The sequence below is a fragment of the Penicillium brevicompactum genome (genome assembly GCF_028827555.1).
Source record: "Penicillium brevicompactum strain IBT 35665 chromosome Unknown utg000002l_segment0_segment0, whole genome shotgun sequence".
In the NCBI taxonomy this organism is placed as follows: domain Eukaryota; kingdom Fungi; phylum Ascomycota; class Eurotiomycetes; order Eurotiales; family Aspergillaceae; genus Penicillium; species Penicillium brevicompactum.
In genome coordinates, this window is record NW_026623205.1 from 1,720,675 (window position 1) to 1,740,412 (window position 19,738).

At 45.9% G+C, this 19,738-nt stretch overlaps 6 protein-coding genes across 6 annotated transcripts; 3 read left to right on the forward strand and 3 right to left on the reverse strand.

Moving 5' to 3' along the window:
- Positions 1-1,948: 1,948 nt before the first annotated feature.
- N7506_003324 (uncharacterized protein) lies at positions 1,949-3,136 on the forward strand (the record flags this gene model as incomplete). Its single annotated transcript, XM_056952619.1, has 1 exon — positions 1,949-3,136. One exon carries the CDS (start codon positions 1,949-1,951, stop codon positions 3,134-3,136), a length of 1,188 nt encoding a protein of 395 aa, XP_056814311.1.
- Positions 3,137-6,793: 3,657 nt separating this feature from the next.
- N7506_003325 (ferritin-like domain-containing protein) lies at positions 6,794-7,895 on the reverse strand (the record flags this gene model as incomplete). The annotated part of the gene is made up of 4 exons (XM_056952620.1): positions 6,794-7,323; positions 7,399-7,488; positions 7,546-7,731; positions 7,808-7,895. 4 exons carry the CDS (start codon positions 7,893-7,895, stop codon positions 6,794-6,796), a joined length of 894 nt encoding a protein of 297 aa, XP_056814312.1.
- A 2,226-nt stretch (positions 7,896-10,121) lies between these two features.
- On the reverse strand, positions 10,122-11,014 carry N7506_003326 (uncharacterized protein; the record flags this gene model as incomplete). The annotated part of the gene is made up of 3 exons (XM_056952621.1): positions 10,122-10,392; positions 10,448-10,561; positions 10,623-11,014. The coding sequence occupies 3 exons, from the start codon at positions 11,012-11,014 to the stop codon at positions 10,122-10,124; spliced, it is 777 nt and encodes a 258-aa protein (XP_056814313.1).
- Positions 11,015-12,368: 1,354 nt separating this feature from the next.
- On the reverse strand, positions 12,369-12,689 carry N7506_003327 (uncharacterized protein; the record flags this gene model as incomplete). Its single annotated transcript, XM_056952622.1, has 1 exon — positions 12,369-12,689. One exon carries the CDS (start codon positions 12,687-12,689, stop codon positions 12,369-12,371), a length of 321 nt encoding a protein of 106 aa, XP_056814314.1.
- A 1,728-nt stretch (positions 12,690-14,417) lies between these two features.
- N7506_003328 (uncharacterized protein) lies at positions 14,418-14,893 on the forward strand (the record flags this gene model as incomplete). Its single annotated transcript, XM_056952623.1, has 3 exons — positions 14,418-14,689; positions 14,741-14,802; positions 14,868-14,893. 3 exons carry the CDS (start codon positions 14,418-14,420, stop codon positions 14,891-14,893), a joined length of 360 nt encoding a protein of 119 aa, XP_056814315.1.
- A 2,380-nt stretch (positions 14,894-17,273) lies between these two features.
- Positions 17,274-17,543, forward strand: N7506_003329 (uncharacterized protein; the record flags this gene model as incomplete). The annotated part of the gene is made up of 1 exon (XM_056952624.1): positions 17,274-17,543. The coding sequence occupies one exon, from the start codon at positions 17,274-17,276 to the stop codon at positions 17,541-17,543; it is 270 nt and encodes an 89-aa protein (XP_056814316.1).
- Between the last annotated feature and the right edge of the window lie 2,195 nt (positions 17,544-19,738).

Here is a 19,738-nt window from a genome sequence, read left to right on the forward strand (position 1 = left end):
CAACTAGGGTTCCGAAAGGAATAAAGGAATGCGAATATACAACATATTCATATTCGCGCGAATAAACGCATTATTCATATTATGAGATTTCTCCGCATTAATACTCGATGCTCTCCTTCTCCGCTGCTTTTTGCTTTACCCAGTAAAGCCCCTCTTTGTAGCCGCGTAATGCATTCGTACACCCACGTCTTACTAACAGGTGCTATTATATTTTTGGTCACTTCGGTATCACTCTGAATCATCGCATTCGCACTCACTTCTACCATACGGGCAAATCGTGGAACCTGGAAGGGATCAAGAGTACCGGTCCAGCTAATCAATGCTGCTTCCTGTGATTCAACTAAGCACCTGGGGCACTGCGTACGACCTTGCCGACTATGGAGAGGCGCCCGCAAGCGGCCTGGATACGCTGTTCGATGGCTAAATACGAAGAACCCATGGCGGGGGATGGAAAATGGAGCTGATTAGCTTAGATGTTGCGATGGGCCCTGGCGGACTAACACCAGGAGCGGTGTGGGGATGCCACGGGACTATTGTATCTTAACAAAGAGATTGTGAGACCTACCATAGTAAAAACGATAATATAAGAACGGAATATCTCAACAACCACTACGCTCGAGAGATCTCGTGCAAGGAATGGCTGAACAGACGCCGGCTGTGTCATTTTACCTGAGCGAGTTGTGGTGCCATATCAGCCATTGTCCTCAGGTGTTGGCCAATGTTGTCCCAATCTAACAATCACTCGCTCCCTGATCGGCTAAAGGCACATCGAAAGAAGTTCTTTGAAAATATCCAGCTTGGCGTGAATCTCCCTTCAATTATATAAGACCGGGTGTTGTAGTAACGAAGATGAAATGTTCGCCGTGTGGCTAACGGGATGTCGCACCTGAGCCCATATGGGCCGTTACCTCCTCAGTTTTGTTGCCCTTGGCCACTTTGAATAGTAATATGCCATTAGGACCATTCGAAAATGTGAACAACATTTATCGCAGTAAAACCCCGCTAGTACCCACTCTGGTCATCTTGATATCATATGTCTTATCAGATAAATGGGATGGAAAAGGAAGGCCATTGTCCTGTAGGTCAAGGTTTGAGGTGCCCTTCAATTTCTATTATTCCAAAAGCCTGACCAGGATGAAAAGGGCGGCATACCTAGTTCATTCTACCTTATGTATTTCTAAATTGATCCTCGGTGGCAGATACAGTGACTGTTCATAAGTTTTAACACCCACGGCCAGAGGGGGTGTTAAACCTATGAACTGCTGTGCCCCTGATAACCATGGCCGTTGACTGCGCTTCTAGTAGGCTTCGAATCTTTCCAATCTTCAAACCTTGGTTCCGAGCTCTCTCCTGCTCCTGTGGCGGGATAAGCGAACTTGTTGGACACTTCTGAAATATTGCAAGGGGGAGTCAAAGGTTTCCAGGAATTCCGTTGGAAGCATTTTCGTCCAAGGCCATCATCCCTGCTCTTCCATTGTGACGTAGTGCTATTGAAGATTTAAAGAGAAAGAGAAAGTAGAATAAGAAGTCAGTTCGGAATACTTGTATAAGATTAAGCTAAATGACGCCGAATGTCCCAAAGCAAGCTGGATCAGAACTTTCATGAATCATGAGTGAAGTGCCAAGAATTTCATTTCATTGACAATGTAGCTGCCTAGAAATTGCAATGGGAAGTGGTAAGCCAGTGATGAGGCCCACGTGTGAGAATGGCAGAGCCGCTTGAAAAGATTCCACGACTAGTTGCAACATCCCACTTGCCCGGAAATTTCCCAAAATCCTCAGGGATTGTTATTGGCTCTGTGATACATTTGTATCGGCAGTGGGTGCCGGTTTATGGCAGAACTCGCACCTGGAAGTGGTGCTAAAATAAGACAAGGGCTGCTTCTGCCGCAGTCAGCTCACTCTGCCTGATGACAAGGTTCCTTTCCAGGGTGGTAACGTGCTGAAGATGAACGACCCTTCGCTGAAGAACTTCACCTTCACCTACAAGGTCCCCTTCGAGCCTGAGCAGTATGGAGGTTACTACTCCTGGGCTGTCAACAATAATACAGTCGCTGGCAGCAACCTCACCGGTCCTAACATGGAGCCCGGCTACAGCTACTTCCCTAAGGGTGCCATCACGACCCACCCTTACTTCCTTGTCAACGAGGGTACTCCTAAGGCCATCAACAAGACCAAGCTCTTCGGTGACCACACTAGTTCCCGTAACCACTCCCGTGACTTCTGCGGTGGCAGCGGAAAGGGTAAGCTCGGCGAGGGAAAAGTCAAGAAGATCCTTCATGTTATCTTCGAGAACGAGGTCTACAGCTGGACCATGGCCTCCTCTTACTGGCAGATGCTAGCCACTAAGGGTAAGTCTCTGACGAACTTCCATGCTATCACCCACCCTTCCTTGCCAAACTACGCTGCGATGGTTGCTGGTGACTTCTTCGGCCTAGCCAATGAGGACTTCTACAACGTCAACGCCACAACCATTTACGATCTGCTTGACGTCAAGGGGGTGTCCTATGCCACTTATAACGAGTGGTACAACCCTATTGAGACCCACCGTGGCCCTAAGGACTGCAACAACTACATTACCAACGGTCCCTATGACAACACCAACCCCAACTGGAGGTCGCCCACTTACCGCCGTCTGGATGTTCCTGCTCTGCTCTTCAGCACTTACACCACCAACTACGAGCGCTGCGCCAAGCTCTACGATGCTAACAACACCTTCACTGAACACGTTATGGCCCACACCTTGCCTGAGTACTCGTACTACATCCCCGATATGCTCCACAACGCCCACGACCCCGAGCCCAACAGTGTCTACATTGACCAGCCCACCACCGGTGCCATCTGGTTCAACTCGTGGCTCGACCTTCACCTGCCTGAGCTCGAGGCCCAGGGCACTCTCGTTGTTACCACCTTCGACGAGGCTACCTGGCAGACCGATGACGACTACAGCCCCAACAACGACAACCACATTGTGACCATGCTGTTCGGCGCTGGTGTTACTCCTAGCACCACTGACGAGAGCTACATCACCACCTACGGTCTCCTCCGTGGTGCTATCCAGAACTTCGGTCTGGGTTCTCTCGGCCGTAACGACACCAACGCCACCAACGGAAACATGTACGACATGATCAACTAAGTGGTTCTTGAGCGGTTACGGGCTATGATAGTGATTGACGCACCGCTTGTTTCAGGCATGCATCAAGTGATCCTTGTCATGGCAATGCTTAATTTGAGTACTTTTTCACGAAGTTAGCTATTCAACAATATGTCACAGTCTTCCTATATATAGACCGTTGAATTATCATTCTTTGGTCTTTTCTTCTTCCCTTACTGTAGACAGACAGTTCATCAGATAGTGAAGTCTTCCGTTAAGATGCCCATCTGCGAGGTCGCTTTTGGACCTCGTGCCATTGATGAGTTCACACATTGTTGGAGCGTGGTGTATATGGACCATTGAAAATGATGAAAAATCTGCATTTGTAATCAAAAATGGGTGTTTTTACCATGGACCCGTGTTTGTGCTCAAATAACGCATATAAAATACATTGTATGATACAGTATGCTCCATTGCTAACAGGTTTCCCCGCACATAATTGTGGATGCATGTAAGCCGAGTGCCAAGAGCCTGACAAGTGGAAGAGTTGACGTTGGGAGCGGCATTACCGGACATAATTATGGCACGCCAAGACTACCGCTTTACAAGACTAATCTTAAGAAAGCTTAGCAGCATAAAACTACCATTGAGACCCCGAAATAAAACGAGCTATTCTGAAAAGAGGTCGGCTGACACTCTCGTTAGCCAATACAACCCGGCAGATTACAAAAAGAAGGGAGAAGGATGTAACGACAGCGCTTGGGCCTGGAGTACGTTGTGCCAAGGTGCTAGAAAGTCAATTCTGACAGTGAATAGTAAGGGACTTGAAAAAGCTACTCCATGCTCATGAAGCTAGATAGATAGACCAGCAAGGTGAAAATGTGTCGTTTTATATAGATAGTCGCAGCGTTATCAGGCAGTGTGCATTTAAATTCAATGTGATAGTCAAAATGGCCATTGAGTTAGGGCGCACCAATACGCACACGGTGTATTGATGGACTTGACACGGCCCCTAGAAGAGATACAAAAATGCTAGGGCACCAGCAATATACATGTTGGGCTCAAGAGAATTTCCCCCATCTTGTGGGCGGGTAACACTACGACGCGTGCTCCATTGCGTCTTCCGCCTTCGACCCACTGAACGGCGGAGTGTATGAACATCTAGCCGTTCCAATCGTGAGGTCTTGACCCATCACGACTACATAATTTCTTGTCGCAAGCCTTGTCGCAGGTGTGCTCGCCACGCGCCTTTGGTGCCTCCGAAAGTGCCCGCTGCACCCAACGCGGCTTCTTTGAACAGCCAGAGGTTGCGACGAATAGGATACAACATGGCATGAACGGTGCTGCAATGCCGAAAAGAAAATTGTAAGTGATCTATTTGGCAAGTTCATATGACCACGAAGCTAACTGATCGTCCCATCTCAAGCGTACACTCTGCGGACTTTATAAACAGGTAAGCTATAACACATCCTCCAACTGGATCAGTCCTTGCAGACTCGGATCCCACAACAGGAGCCTCCCTCATATTCCCATCATTCGAATGCGAAGCCAGCAAATGCCTTGTCTGCTCGAGCTCCCCTATACCAATGCGATCGCATGCTGTCTATAGCTCCCGCATGACTAGCGGTGGCATCGATGAGTCGCTACCTCGACCCTTTCTCCCACTCGATTTGGTGCATCAGATCATGTGTTGATATGCCTACCTGATGCAAGACCCAAACTTCAAGGAGCGTATAACACTTTCCGTCTCTGGGAATTGAACACCCACAGAGGATAGCCTACTTGCGTCTTGGATCCCTGGCATCAAATGGATGACCATCGTTGTCCTCGAATGGTGTATAGCGTCTTTTAAAGCCTGGAAACCCGAGGAAACCGGGCGGAGCCGATATCTCGTCTTGCATAGCCGTACTTTGTAAACGGCGAGGTTGTTAGTCGATTCGGCTTGCAAGGAGAAGGTGAGTCGAAAGTCCCGTAATCTCTATCCAAATAAACTACAAATAATTGTCTCAGCTTCGAATCGAGTGGACAAGACCGAGGACAGCTGAACCAAAGAGAGGGCCCATGACCCAAGAACCACCGTCTGATATAGTTCCCTGATCCCTTTCCCCTCTCCGCGATGCTGAGCTTGTCGAAATATACGAGCGAGCGGGAACGAACCATTCGGACATACATGGAGCTGCATGATATCGGAGTGTTTGTCTCCTTGCTGGTCCGAAGGTCGGTAGACTTGAATCCTAAGCCTACTTTTTTCTGTCTAAGCCCAAGCACTATGTACATATCCATCTACTTTGAATATCGCTGCATCTGCAGCTGCAGTTCAGTTAAGCCATCGCGTATCCCCAGTCCATTGAGGCCATCTTCTAACATATCGCAATTGGCGACGCAAGCAGGTATTGCCAGCAAATCGCCAAAGTCTTTACGCCCCGGGGCTCACTGTTCATTGAGCATCGATGATGTTTCCTCAAACTAATTGCGTCCAGGACGATATCAGGCATCTTACTGTTCGAGCAACTCGCCGTGAAGGTGGGTTTGATGTCTCTAACAATACCATAAAAGCCATCGGGTTGTAGGACACGTCTAGCCTAGAGTGAATTTTCTACACCTAATCGTTGCTCAAGTCACGTCTGCATTTGGATGTTTAGGCGCATGCCTGCTCAGACCGCCCGTAGATTAGAGCACCCCCGTGCGGATATCACCCAGTCCTGAGCGACGATTGTAGAGAGATGTCTTTACCAGTTCTGGCTTGAGGTAGCTAGTTGGAGCCCGATCGCGGTTCAACCGTGTTATATCAGCAGCGGAGCATGATTTATCGCATGTCTCGGGGATCCAACGCACAGAAAGTAATGACCGTCTGTTAATCGCTGTAGGATATGAGTTATAAGTCTTAAGAATCGCGATACAAGAAAGACCCAGTGGCCTAGAAATAAGTTCATATCACAAGAAGCCTTTTAAGGTGCAGATTTAAGTCTGTTTGTGGGACATCTTGCGGCTCCTGCAATACGAGTTACGGGCTGGAATACAGTAATTTCAAAAAAAAAACCCCCCACCCATGAATTTAAAATTCGCCGTAGAGAAAACATTCCTGGGATCATCTCTGCCCCAGGATCCATGGTAAAGTTTTCAGGCACACTATTTCTCGCTCCAGGGTATCTCCAACATTGAGGAGCTGAGCCCGAGGATGCGAATCAGCTATCAGAAGGTGAATTTGCTTAATGGTTAACGTGGTGTTGGGCGGCATTATTGAGGTCTACGGTAAAAGTTTTCTCCTTATTTTGCGACTGCGGAGAAACGAGAAAAAGATAAATTCCATCAATTCAGCGATTACAAAAAATGTATCGGAACACACTAAAAGTGTATAGGCTAGTATGCATTCGGGGCGAATGAGATCAAGCGGAACCAATTCAGGATGAAAAGATTGATTGATTGAAGAATAGAATATGCGATCGAGGGCATGTTGAAATACCCTCAGGGTCTATGCGTTTAATACGCCGATACTCGGTGGTTACGCACCAGAGCTGAAAAATGACGCCAAATTACATACAAAACATAAAGCAGGTCGATATCCCCATGTGACCAATCACCAGTTAGCGGTAATTTACTGCTTCATGCTCTGACAAAATGATATAGCAACTTAACAAGACTTTTCGACGAAACACACCTGTGTGTAGTAAAGCAATGATTTCAACGGGTAAACATTTCTCACATAACTTCAACGATGGCTGGACCAGCCACGATATTGTCGTCACTCACGCCGCTCATACTAGTCGTCAAGACAATGTAACTCTGACCCGCGACACCTCCAGGAATAGTCACGACGAAATGACCGTTACCCACGGACTTGAGAGGCGCGTAGACAGGCCCGATGACCGTGATAAATGCAGCTGACAAGTTTGAACTACTTGTGGTGTTGAAGCCGGTACCAGCTACCAAAGTCGCTGTGGATCCGTTCATGACATTCCCACTGGGTACCATTGTCAGAGATGGGAAGGCCTTCACTGGAAGCTGCGGGTTGCTCGAAGGGCACGAAGTAATGAAAGGCGAGGCAACGGTGTAAACCTCATTGAAATCAAGAGGATTATCGAAAGGCTGCGCAAAAGGGATCTGGCCTAGTGCTGCGCGAAGGTAGGCATTGTGGCGGGCCTCTGAAGTGAGGATACTCCCTGCCGCGGTGAGGTATGTCTTATTGGCAATGGAAGCAGCCGCCCCAAGGTAGGCACTAACTCCAACCCCTAAGAAGAAAGTGTCAGCAGCTAGTAAAAAGTTCTATTGGAATAGAAATAGACGTAGAAATGGTACTTAAATACCCTCTAAGACATTGGCAAGTGAAATGAAACTCTTTGGATCGGTCGCTGGGAATGAGTAGCTGCACTGTGCAACAGCTGGGGAACCCGCAGCTACAAACAAACCATCATTAGTTGGTCAGATGCATCATATATTTTGTTTTCGCATACCACTTAGCGCGCTTGTTAGGAACTTCACATGATTCTGCTCGTCCGAAGCAACCTCTTGTAAGTTTGCGTAGAAGGGGTCCGGAAACCCAGCATTCAAAAAGGCCTCGTGAGAATAGTTTTGTAGGCCCTGCTGATAGAAAGTCGCTTCGAGATGCTCAAGCGTCAATGCATAGTTAAGAATTGTAGCTATTTATTACCACGGGTCAGCACAGAAAATCCTCTTTTGAAGTAACAAGAGGTTCATTTTAAATAGAAGACATACCGTCATTAATTGCACGTTTCTTAATAATTGGCGCGCCTTGGACAGTGCCAAAAGCAGCTCCAAGTAATGCACAACTGCTGACCTTCATTGTAAATGTAGGATCTCTTACTAGAAACGTACAGTTATAGAGAATCACAGGCACGACATGAAAGTTTTGACCAAATGATGAGAAAAATCTGGGTAATCTCGGTCGCAGAGACCAAATGTATATTCACTGCTAAATTCAGCCACCAAGGTCTTGCTATGGCATACCAAACTACTCTAGAACAACCTTTTTATGTCAGTTGATGCTCATTGAAAACTACACTTTCCGCGGAAACACGAAATTCATGGCCTTAACTTCCAGATTCTCTGTGCATTCATACTTTATTTTCACGTCATCACTCTTGATATTAAAAAGTGTATATCAGTTTATCTCATATGACAAGCCAATGTTATGAACAGGAGATCTGTTCGGAGTTACCAAGGATCGGCTCGGAGATGGAAATCGAGATTTGGATGAGTTCCCATCATTTATTACATGATGCTATTGGTCATATAAGAGGGGCCAAATCGGTTTCAGTCTAAGTAAAAAATGACAAGTAAAATACAACAAGTCTTATTAGGCCGGAATAGGAGAAGGCATTTCTATTGCGGATGAGAAAAAAACATGAAACCTGGTTTGGATTTGAGTAACCATTCCAGCTTCAAGAACTGAAATGTTAGGTCGTTCAGATAATGAAGTTTGCTGTTGAAGTGAACGAGAGAGCGAGAGCGAGAGAGCGTGCGAGTTGCGCCCTATGGTTTGGCATCCTTCCTTTCTGGCGATATTGCGTGAAGAAGTGTACCGTGGCTCTACCCTTCAGATAGAGATAGAAGATTACTATATCCGGCGGAGATCACTTCCCGGATCTCCGGGGCGTCTGGGTCTTGGTCCTGCTTGAAACCAGCCCTCACAGCCCCATAAGTTAGCTATGAGTAAAATCTTGCGAATATGAATAAACTGATCATTCGCATTTCTTTACTGCTTTCGGAACTCTATTTCAGAATTACAACAGCTGGGCTTCCCAGTCTCCATTCCCAAAGCTTGGGAAGCTTGGTTAGTGACTCCTTGCGTGACCGCCCTGAGATCGTACCTCAGAAAACCTGCAATAATGGCCTAATCGGACAATTTGTAGAAATCCCGCGTTATACCTCTGCGGATATGAGTAAACCTCTCTAGAACAATGTTTCTCGGTCATTTGATATTTTGGTTTCATATCATCACCTTTGTTTATAGGTATCATAGAGAATAAAGTTAGTTGGGCTTTCAATCCGACCATTCTTTTCAATTAAAGTTAGAATAGGATAAGTTATTCATACTTGCGGATGACACGAAACATGGAATTTGAGCTAACGGCCCAGCTCCTAGAATCCTTGGAATGGCAATGTTTGGTAGATCGGGATTTAGAGTTTGGAGATCAACCATTCATTAGATAGAGCGAGAGCGATAAGTGTGCTAAGATCTATTTGTTCATCTTTTTGACGAACAGTACCTTGGATCGCTATGGCAACCATGGACGACAGAGCAAAATTTAATGACCATTTAATTATAATATTCTCGTTGTCACTGGATCACGTTCGTATCAAACATTCAAAAACAGAAACTATCTGTAAGCTTTTGAGTTGGGTACATGCGAGTTTTGCCCAAGCAACTCTCTAACTGATGGTCGGTTTACCTTGCCTGGGCTATCTATGGTGCTGGTTTTTTGCTGGCATACGCTCTCATTATTCGACGTGCTATGTTGAAATTTTTAAGCCTCTTGTCTCTTTCAGCTCCGGTAGTTCATCGGTACCAGTCAAGCTCTGGGTAGATGGCATACAAAGTGAGATAATATAGTTTTCATTGCAAATCCAGACGAAGGGGGGCTTTATGTAATTTCGTTGCCAGTGGAAGTTTAAACGCAGACTTTGGATTTCATGAATGGATTTCTACCTATAATAATGCTTTTAAAGCATAAAGAAAGCAAAATCCAGGCCCTACAAAAGGGATATGTCACAGTACCAAAAACGAAAACAGCGTGCCAACCCAAGACAAAGCTAAGACGTCATTCAGACATGAGATTTAATTTCCTTCACCATGACACTGGTACGCATCCAAGTTTTTGACTTCAATTCCCACTCGGATTTTGAGAACGTCACAGACTCTGGAAAAGATACTGAATAAGTAATGTGTGCTAAGAGCAGAACGGCAGGCCTAGGAGAGGACTGGACAGTAGCGCTGAAAACAGGCCTGGGATCCGACGGTGCAGAAACATAGACAGATCCAGACGGCTTGCGGCCCTCGTTGAGGATCTTAGTTGACAGCAAGTGGTTGAGCCATGGCGGGCTGAGCTGCGCAAGTCGAGTCCATGGCCAGCGGGCATTTCTCGTTGGTGCAAATGCTCTGGTACTGGGGTCCCTGTGCCTTGATGACAGTAGTCTTAGGTGCGCAGCGGTAGTCAAACAGTTTTTCAAGGGCTGCGGCGACTGCATTAATATCCGACTTCCCGACACCAAAAGAAGCGGCGGACAGGCCGATCTGCTCAATGAAGTAGCCCACCTCGTAAGGGTCGAGAACCATGAACCTGCACAAAATGTCAGTACGCGCGGAGCTGGGCGATTTCCACAAGCGCGACTTACTTGTGAACCTTATACATGCTGGCGTCTCCAGCATAGGCGGGAAATCCGCTCATACCAACACTGGAGCAGCCAAGCAGGCTACCAAAGAACTCGTAAAGATGAGTGATTAACTTGCTGTTTAATCGTTCAGCTATTTGACCTAGACGGTCCGGGGACTTATAACAAAAAGACTTACTATTGGTTTGATGACATGTCATTGGCAGGCATGTTATTCATAAGAGGAGCAGCAGCACCTCCATCCAGGAAGTTCTTCGCGACGCCCATCTTGCCTCCGTCATTAGTAGAAGCGAGACTACCGTCGAAGTATGGCATCAGGTTGACCTTAATTCCGTTGTACATTCCCTTCGGATTAAGGATCCCAGGGACACTGACACCCACATTCGGCTGGGTGTAGTTACCAATGACGGCGGTATTGACAAGCAGGGTCATGAGTGTGTATTGATTTGTTGCATTGTTGGTTTCCAGTAATACCGTCGTGTAGTAGTTGCAGATAGACTCATTAGCTGGCCGCTGAGCAAAGGCCGCACCAACCGTTGCCAACACAAAGACGGCAGATCTGAAGAGCATGATGGTAGCGGTAAGCAAAGAAAATGGACGGTATCAACAGAGAATGATGATAAGGCCGGGTTGGGTGGGGGAGATGTCTTCAATAAATAACGCAGGAATGAAATCCCCTGGCTCTGGCTAGGCCTCGTATCCGTTATAAATGTCATAGTTGATCCAGAACATGTTTAGCGGGATATATTACACCCATACCATCTAAAATATACAACCAGATTGTAGCAGGGTGACCGTCTGAGTACTCGTCAATCGACGTGGCTAACCATGGATCGTGGAATTCCGTGCACCGTGCCAAGCGGACGACGACTCGAAGCCTTCATCGGCAAACATTCCACTCTTCAAAAGAACGCATTGAATTTCCCCTCCGTTTATTACTACTGATCCGCCCTGAACATACTAATTGCGATAAATTCATATTCAAATTTGTCGTTGGCGTTTTCGTTCTCTCCAAAGTTTGTTCTTGGATGTGAAAGCTATTTGTTTCAATTCCAAAAAAGACCCTAGAGAATGAAATCTTCCCTCAAGCACAAAAAGGGTTTCTTGTTTGCTCTCCCGCAAATCGAAATCGCTTATCCGTTTGCGGCCTGAAGTCACGTCATTCATCTGTCAATTCCTCTTCGGGCAGGTAGCGATGCAGCTCCTCTACCATGGTAATGGTATCATAAAGCAAATGGAATATCCTTTGGAATCACCATCATCTATAGTGATAGGGAAACACTCCCGGCAGTGATTTGTATTGTATATAATTATGGCACAATAAAACACTAGTTGGTTTTAACATAAGAATTCAATTATCCTTTGACTACATAATGGTCAGCGCTCAGCCTGCCTGGTAACTACCTAGCAATTTGAAACTACATAAAGATCCCACGTACCTCCGAGAATAAGATGAAAGGTCAAAATACCACTTAAATACCAAAAAAGGACATTATTCCAACAGAGAAACAACCACTCTTCCAGGCGATTCCATCGGCCGAAACAGCGAAATAAAGACAGGCAAATACGCTGGCATCGGAGCCATGGCTGGAACGCACTTATAGCCAATCACAGTTGGACAGTCCCGTTGGACTATCCAGTTAGGTTTGAAACCGGGGGTCTAAATGAAACCACGCCACCACAAAGGGGCCATAGGCGACGAAATTAAACTGCCTAACTAGGAGCACAACATGTCGACTTCAGTCCCATTCTACAAAATGATATCGTAGGAAGATGAGCAACATGTAATATACCGGAACAAAAGAACCTCAAATCTTGTTATCAAAAGCATCAGATTTATTGGATGGAAATCAACCCGATTCTTGGATGTATGTGAGGCCTCAATATTACATGAAAACATAGAAAGCGACTCAATACTGATATCCTAAATATGAGGTAGGCATTCAACAAACGAGCTGGACAGCTTAGGCCGAACAGGCAAGGCAGAGTGAATGACAATATGTGATTTTTCAATGACAAATGGTTGGGTTTGATGGCTTTTATCGGCTTCGTCCGGTGGGAGCTCCCTTTCAGTAACGGAAATCTCATATAATAACGGAAATAATTCTTCTGGGTATCCTGGACAGGAGATAAGATCCGTCTCAGCTTCACAGCCTGGGTTAGAGGCCTCCAAGCCTTTCCATTGGTTATCATCCTCATCATCACCATGTTGTAGGATAACAGCTGGCGTCAGACTCTGGGGCATATTGGAATGGCCAACTACAATGCGAAGATCGTAGTCTTGCTTGGAAAGAATTTTTTCGAGCTTGCTCGCGCATTTGCAGTATATTTCATCTTGGTAAGCGTTCATGTCACTGATAAAACATCAGAAAGGTTTCTCAGGCTCTTCCATTTGGTGTTGGTAGGTACCTTATGATTATGCAGTGAATGGCGAACTTGTCGAATAATGCGCCGATGTGTGCTTTCGTATGCTATAAGGAAGATGTTTTTAACATGGAAATGCCGAAGATAATGTAAAGCGTTTTATGAAAAAGCAGTGACTGCCATTTATCGTGCCTGACTATTCAGGCATTCAACGTTTAGTTGCCCCAGCACAACCATGTGCATTCCTCCTTGCCACTCCAATGTCGACTAGGGGGATATCTTTTCATTTTTCAAATTAGATAGCTCAGATTTGGACTAACAATTTCTCTCGTAGCAAAAGATTTGGTTGTCCCTATGATATCGAAGTTACGGATCGATCCACAATGAGCCTCGATCTTGAGCATTTCGCTTTCGCTCTCGCTCATCATAGATTTAGAATCGCCACTTTGTGGATGATCGGCGAGCTAATACACGGTACAGACCAAGACAGTGTGAACAGTAGACTACTGTCTCCGTCGAGCCAAAGTACACTATTGAATCCAAAAATAAATGCAGTACACTTTGGCTCGGCGAAACATGAGGTTACATATACACCACAAACTCCAAGTTGATTAGAAATCGATTTGGACCTTTGTATAGACAGCTTGGGATTAATTCCGATGGTGCGGCTTGGTTCCCGATCTGCATCAGCCTCACATCACAACAAATAGCAATATGCATATATATACCTTCATTTAAGAGTTTATTATTTGCTACAGGTGTGACGCTACCATCCAGTTACCCTATATGAACGCTCGAGAATATACTAAGTAGGAATCCGCTGGAAAAACATAATATTATCGGAAAACAATTCATCTGGCCGCCGCTAAATGATTGACGTAATGCGGAGGCCTTTCGGACTCCGGAGCGGACGCTAAGTCACGGGTTGGTCTTGGCATCTACCACTCCATCTACATTTTCTATGACAGAGTCGACTGACGCTTCCGGAGCCCGCGAACACGAAAGAAGTCGCTCCGATTAATTATAGATTAACCAAATCCAGTGGAAGCAACACTCCTAGCCCGATTGGCTTTACCCATCTCATTCATAAGAATCAAGATCCATATTTAGTTCGTATCGGAATTGAAGTCAAAATAGCAAGCACATCGTTCTTGCTTTATATACTGCAGTCCAAATCTGTTAATCGAGCTCTACGGATTTAGATGTTTGTCTAGTTACTGGTACCCGTTCTACCAAACTTTAAACTTCTTTGGACTTGGGGAAGCTAATGCCATGGTTCATACCCGGACCAGTTTATCCGATCGGAATAGCTCCTCCTCTCTGCAATCATGATTTTAGGATTCTTGACCCAAAGATCTGGACCCGAAGGAAGTCCGCCTTTTTGAATATGACAGGATAGCTTCTAGAGCCTCTTTTCAATCTGGGCTCAGTCAATTACGTCTCTTAAGCTCAATTGCTGGTTTTAAAAGACGTAATGGCAATCGGGAAGCCATTATATAAATTCCGTGAGTGTCTCGTTGAGAAACAAGTCAATCAGCAACGATTACATCTACACCAAATATCAAATCTCAAAGCTTCCTCAAGGAACAACCAACAACTCGCTTCAACAATGAAGTCCCCAATCTACATCCTGACAGCTATGCTTCCATTTGCTGTGCAAGTCGCAGTGGCAGTCCCAACTGCGGAGGCAGCCGATGACTCCCTTGAGGAGAGAGGTAATGGCAATGGTGGTGGCCACCGCTGGGGAAATAATGGTGACCACGACCGTGACCCTTGCGTCGTGCAGAAGACGTATTGGTACCACAAGTATCCCTGTGTGTCGAGTGGAACAGTTGGAGAGTCTAAAGTCGGCGACAAGTTCCAGCCTGTTTGCAACTACCAGTAAGTATCTGGAAAAATTGATCGAAGCACCTGAACTGATAAATTGCCAAGGGATTGGTACATGAACTCCAAGGGATGGTGGGTTCAAGAGGATAACAAGCCTTACCATTGCCGTGAGTCATTTCTATCTTCTGAATACTTGGATTTTGTGAGGAAGTGAAACTAATTTGTATTTCAGAGGTAAATGTTCCTGAGTGCCCCTAGGCAGAGCATACTTGAAGGCAGATTGTCAATTTTAGGCCCGGCTGAAATGCCTAGCAACCCTTTTTGATCTCTCTTGTCTCATGTGTTTTGATTTTCTTTGACTTCATGTTTGGTTTCAATAATCTGTCAATCATTGTGTGAAACCTACCACGACTTACATATGCAACACACCACTCCTTTACCAATATAATACTGAAAAATTGCTGCGTTTACTCGACTTCTGCTTATCTAGAGAAAAGTTGCAGCGGATTCAGTACCCGTCAAGATCTCGTGACGTGGGTTCCCCCGTTGATCTGATGTATAGTTCCTTTCTCTCCTGGATTTTTCTGATTCTACAGAACCTCGAACATTGTATCCTTCTCTATGCGAAACTTCCAGGAATATAGATGCGCAAGTAATCGATTGTCTTGCAATATCCATAGAGCTAGTTGAACTTAGATACATCAATATGTTCATACATAAGGACATTATCAATTTCTCGAAGTCGAGCTGCCCTTTGAACTGGTAGTTTAGCTTAGCCGAAGTACGTGGAATGTTACTAAACCGGGTTTAGGATCGAAACCAAGTAGTTCTGGCTTAGTTCAGAGTTTTCGTCGGTTTGTGCCTGGGATATAGACGATCCATACCTCAGATGCCATTTGATCACATCATTTCCACCTTGTTCTTCAAGCTGAATGTGTTCACCTCTCTATCGCAACTGAGATTTGACTGACGACGCGCAAGTGAGCTTAGTAATGACCACCTCAGGCCTTAGGCCATCCCCGTTTCGAGTGCTCTCGCAGGCCACCAGACAAGGCGATTATAGATCGACCCAAGAGCTACTAGGCTCTTAGCCCGTATTCGCTGAAAGCTTCTCGAGTTCGTACTTCGCAAGAGAAATCTCGTTTATTACGTCTATTTGTTCAGAGACCCCAGAGTTTCAATGACCCCAGAGTTTCAATGACACCAGAGTTTCAATGACCCCAGAGTTTCAATGACCCCAGAGTTTCAATGACCCCAGAGTTTCAATGCCATAATAGTCATCACTCTGAACTCTAGCCGGTGTCCTCCTGCGATTATTTCGCGTGACACTAGTACTTTGCCACGTCCAAGGTGTTCATAGCGGTCCAGAAATATCTTTCCAAATCCCCATATCTATCAGAAAGGTCTTGCAATATCGGATCAACCCTCAAACCCTGCCTCGGAGAAACCGCTTCCAACAATGGCTCACCAAGGCTAGCGAAGTGTCCCAAAGCATCCTTTCCAATCTTTATACCAACAATATCGTCGAGTCTTGATGAAGTCCGATTGCTTCCATGCCGAATGCAATTAGAGATATTTCTACCGTATTTAAGGACGCCAATTGCGCATAGCCAATCAAAGAACATCATCAGGCAGTAAACCGTAATATAGCGTTGTAGTAAGGCAGATTCAGATTGACCAAGAGTTTCGAGATGGGCTTTGTGTTTATAAAGATCGCGGACCGCGCGAGCGACGCAGCTCAAGCATCGCTCCTTGGTGTCTTCACCGAGTTTGCTTGGTACACTAATTGAGTGACCAGGCAATCCTTCGAAGTTGACTGTCTTTACCAACCAGCATATGAAATTGACAAAAGTGCTGAGCGCATGGAACAGTCAAAAGCACTGGAGTCAATTGACATGAATTGAACCCATTGACTGAGATATTTTGGGATCTGACACGTTCAGATTGAGTGTGATTAAATTGACGAAAATCTGGCAGACCTCGAGGCAGACCAAATGAAATGGAGTGAGTAGCGAAACATCTTCGCGTCACGAAATCAGCAACGCGCCATGTAGCGCGAGAACCCCATCTTCAAGAGAGACAGTATCAATCATCTCGCTAGAGCCTAAACATTTCGCGATTTACTAAATTTCAGTCGTTGATTTGAACAGTTTGTCTCGGTAGGTAGGCTTTGGCGCAGGGTCCATTTGGTGCGTAATGACGAAACAAACCTGTCTTACTTCACTAAGAATTAGTTCAATATGGAAAAGGAAACTAAAGAAATAGTTTGCCGTTGGTAGGGCTGTTACGAATATTCGTAATTGCGAATATTATTCGCGATTTTTAAACTTGCGAATTGTTGAGTATGATGGTGGCTGAACCTTATGGCAAGGATTAGGAACAGAGATGTATATGGAGCATCCCGCCCCTGTAAAAGATTACTCCTTGAGTCAATGAGAATCAATCAGACAATCACATATCTCAACAGATTCCTGCGAATATTCGTATTCGCAACAGCCCTATCCGTTGGACTGTACGGTGATTCGTAATATTTCCTAGCGACAAGTTTTGGAATAGCCAGGGATAGCGAGATACTACTCGGCGAGCTCCAGCGTCCGATCTCAATACTGCCTCGCCTATTTTTGGCTACAAATACACAATGATTGGTCAGCAGACACTAAGCCAAAACGTGGCACGTGCCGCTATCGGCGCAAAACCGTCTATCGCAACCATCCATGGTTTGAGCGCTACCATCGGCTGGCTCCACTGTCGACCCATTGTCTACGAATGGCAAGAACCCTCCATGGCCCCTGTTGGCCGAGGAGCCGAAGATCCATGGGAAAATCCCCTTTTCTCCTTACCAACCTTTTTTTCGCAGTCGTCCTACATCATCGGCGTCGTTATCGTTAGCATTGGAGAAGCAATCTAAGCTCGAGTCTCACCATCTCTGCCAACCTTTGCCACCAACTCGTCGACCTCATCCTCGACAAAGCGAACCATGCCCTTCCCGGGTTCTCCGCATCGAGTGATTATCCTCTTGCTACCCAGCAAGCGCCAGACTCAACCAAGCACTATGCATCGCTTGTGTGAAGAATGAAGGGCTTGGGGCTTGGGGCCGTTCTGCTTGTTGTGGTGAACCGCATAGTCGATTTTATATGACCACTACGCATATAGATAGCTCATAACATAATCTTCACCACTACCACCACGGTCTCATGAAATAGTGAAAGATAGATATGCCTCGATTAGTTTTTTAATCAGACTTTCGTTCCCTCAAAGGGCAGCCTCGGAGAATATTCCGTGGCCGCTGAATATGGTTAGCGCAGGGTCCCCAGCTCGGTGGGTCTTGATCGTCCGGACAGCAATCGAATGTGACTGATCACAACCATGGTCTCCACCGATCATTTAATAGGTAACGCAATCCCATCTCTGTCGAGTTTTTGGCCCTGCGAGAGTCATGAAGAAAAAATTCAGTTCTTTTGCGTGCATCGTCTGTCCGAGGACTTTCTGGTCACTTCACAGGTAATCGAGTCCCAAATGGCAGGCTACGATGCTAGCTTTAGATATGGTCCATCTCAATTCCACCCACAGTTATCGAAACTCAATTGAGCGGGCTCTCCGCGGGTCATAAGATTTGGAATACTCTACCACGTGTACGACGGCCAATCAATGCATCTCAATTGATCCACCGCTGGGACTTGAGGATCCAAGTGGGCCAGGAAGTGGCTAAAATGATCGTCAAGTGCTTAAACCCCCGAAAACCTTGATAGCACGTCTTATCGTATCATTATACGGCTATCAGGCTATCAGCAACGAGGCCAGAGAATTAATCTCGTCATACCGAATTTATAGCGACGTCTTGTCTAATGTTCCGCAGCCTTACGGTTATATACAGCTTCAAGTCAGAGTCTGCTCCGGTGAGATAGGATTGGTCTGAAATTACAATTGCATGATGGCACTTCAACCGTCAAGGGCCGACACCAGGCTTCAGAATCTAAACTTCCACCTCATCAAATCTTGATCCAGATCACTGCTGTGACCGAAGCGTTCGCTTAGTTGCATTACCCTCTGTAGTATCGGTCTCCCCCTCTTTGGCCACCATCTCCATAGTTGTCTCCACAGCCGCCAAACGACTGCGGATGTCCTCCAGATCACTGCGAATAGTTGCAACCCAGCCGTTCTGGTTATCCAGTGATTTTTGCATGGACCTGGAAAAAGTCAGCCTTTGTTCTTTTCCGTTCGGTCGCACGACTAACTTCGTTCGGAGATCTAGACTTAGTGTTGTAAGCAAACGTATCGCGAAAGATCATTTCAGATAATTGTAGCACTCACTCAGCCACACATTGGAAGGCGATCATACTGCAGTCTCTCGAAATATCATCCTGTCGGGGTAATTCCAGTTCGTTCTCGGATCTCGGGCTCCTACACCTGTGTGGTAAAGGAGATTCCTGGTCATAATCTGCCGAGATACAGATGCGTTCGTTGCCAAAGTTGTCATTTTCTTGAACAGAGGCCTCGTCCTCTGTAGTATCACCCGCCGCAGACCTTGACGGACTCCGGATAACCTCAGACTCGGAGGGTGGCAGGGATAGAGCGCGCTGTAATCGGCTCCGAAAGCTTTGTCTGTGATCAGTGTACGGAAGTTTTCGAATCCCAGCCATGATTGCACCTGAGTCACGCTGGAATTACAAACGTCTCCAAATATGGCCAAATGTCAAAGGAGTCGTTCAGGCTTTTTAAAGAGAGCTGGATCATCAGATCGGAGGTTGCAATCGGGTTTTGCAAGGCGCATTGTCTGCCATCTGCACATCCCACACTTGTCGCTTATTTTGGAATACATTGTGGCCAATGAGTCATAAAAGCCATTTTATTTTAGGTGGTGAAACTTTGCGTATTTGCCGCCAAAGTCTGTTTAATGTTACATTATTCAATACCCAGTGGGGCTCGGTCTGAGAATTCGCTGCTGTTTTCATTTCAACGCACAGTAGCTACCTCCAAGAGCAGTATTTAGAAGCACAAAATTGAAGTTTGCTCGCTACTGTAGATAGGGATATGTTCGAACGCTGGGGCTCCGAGAGAGTCTGAAGTACGGCGTCGATAGGTAACAGCTCAGACTCGCTGAAT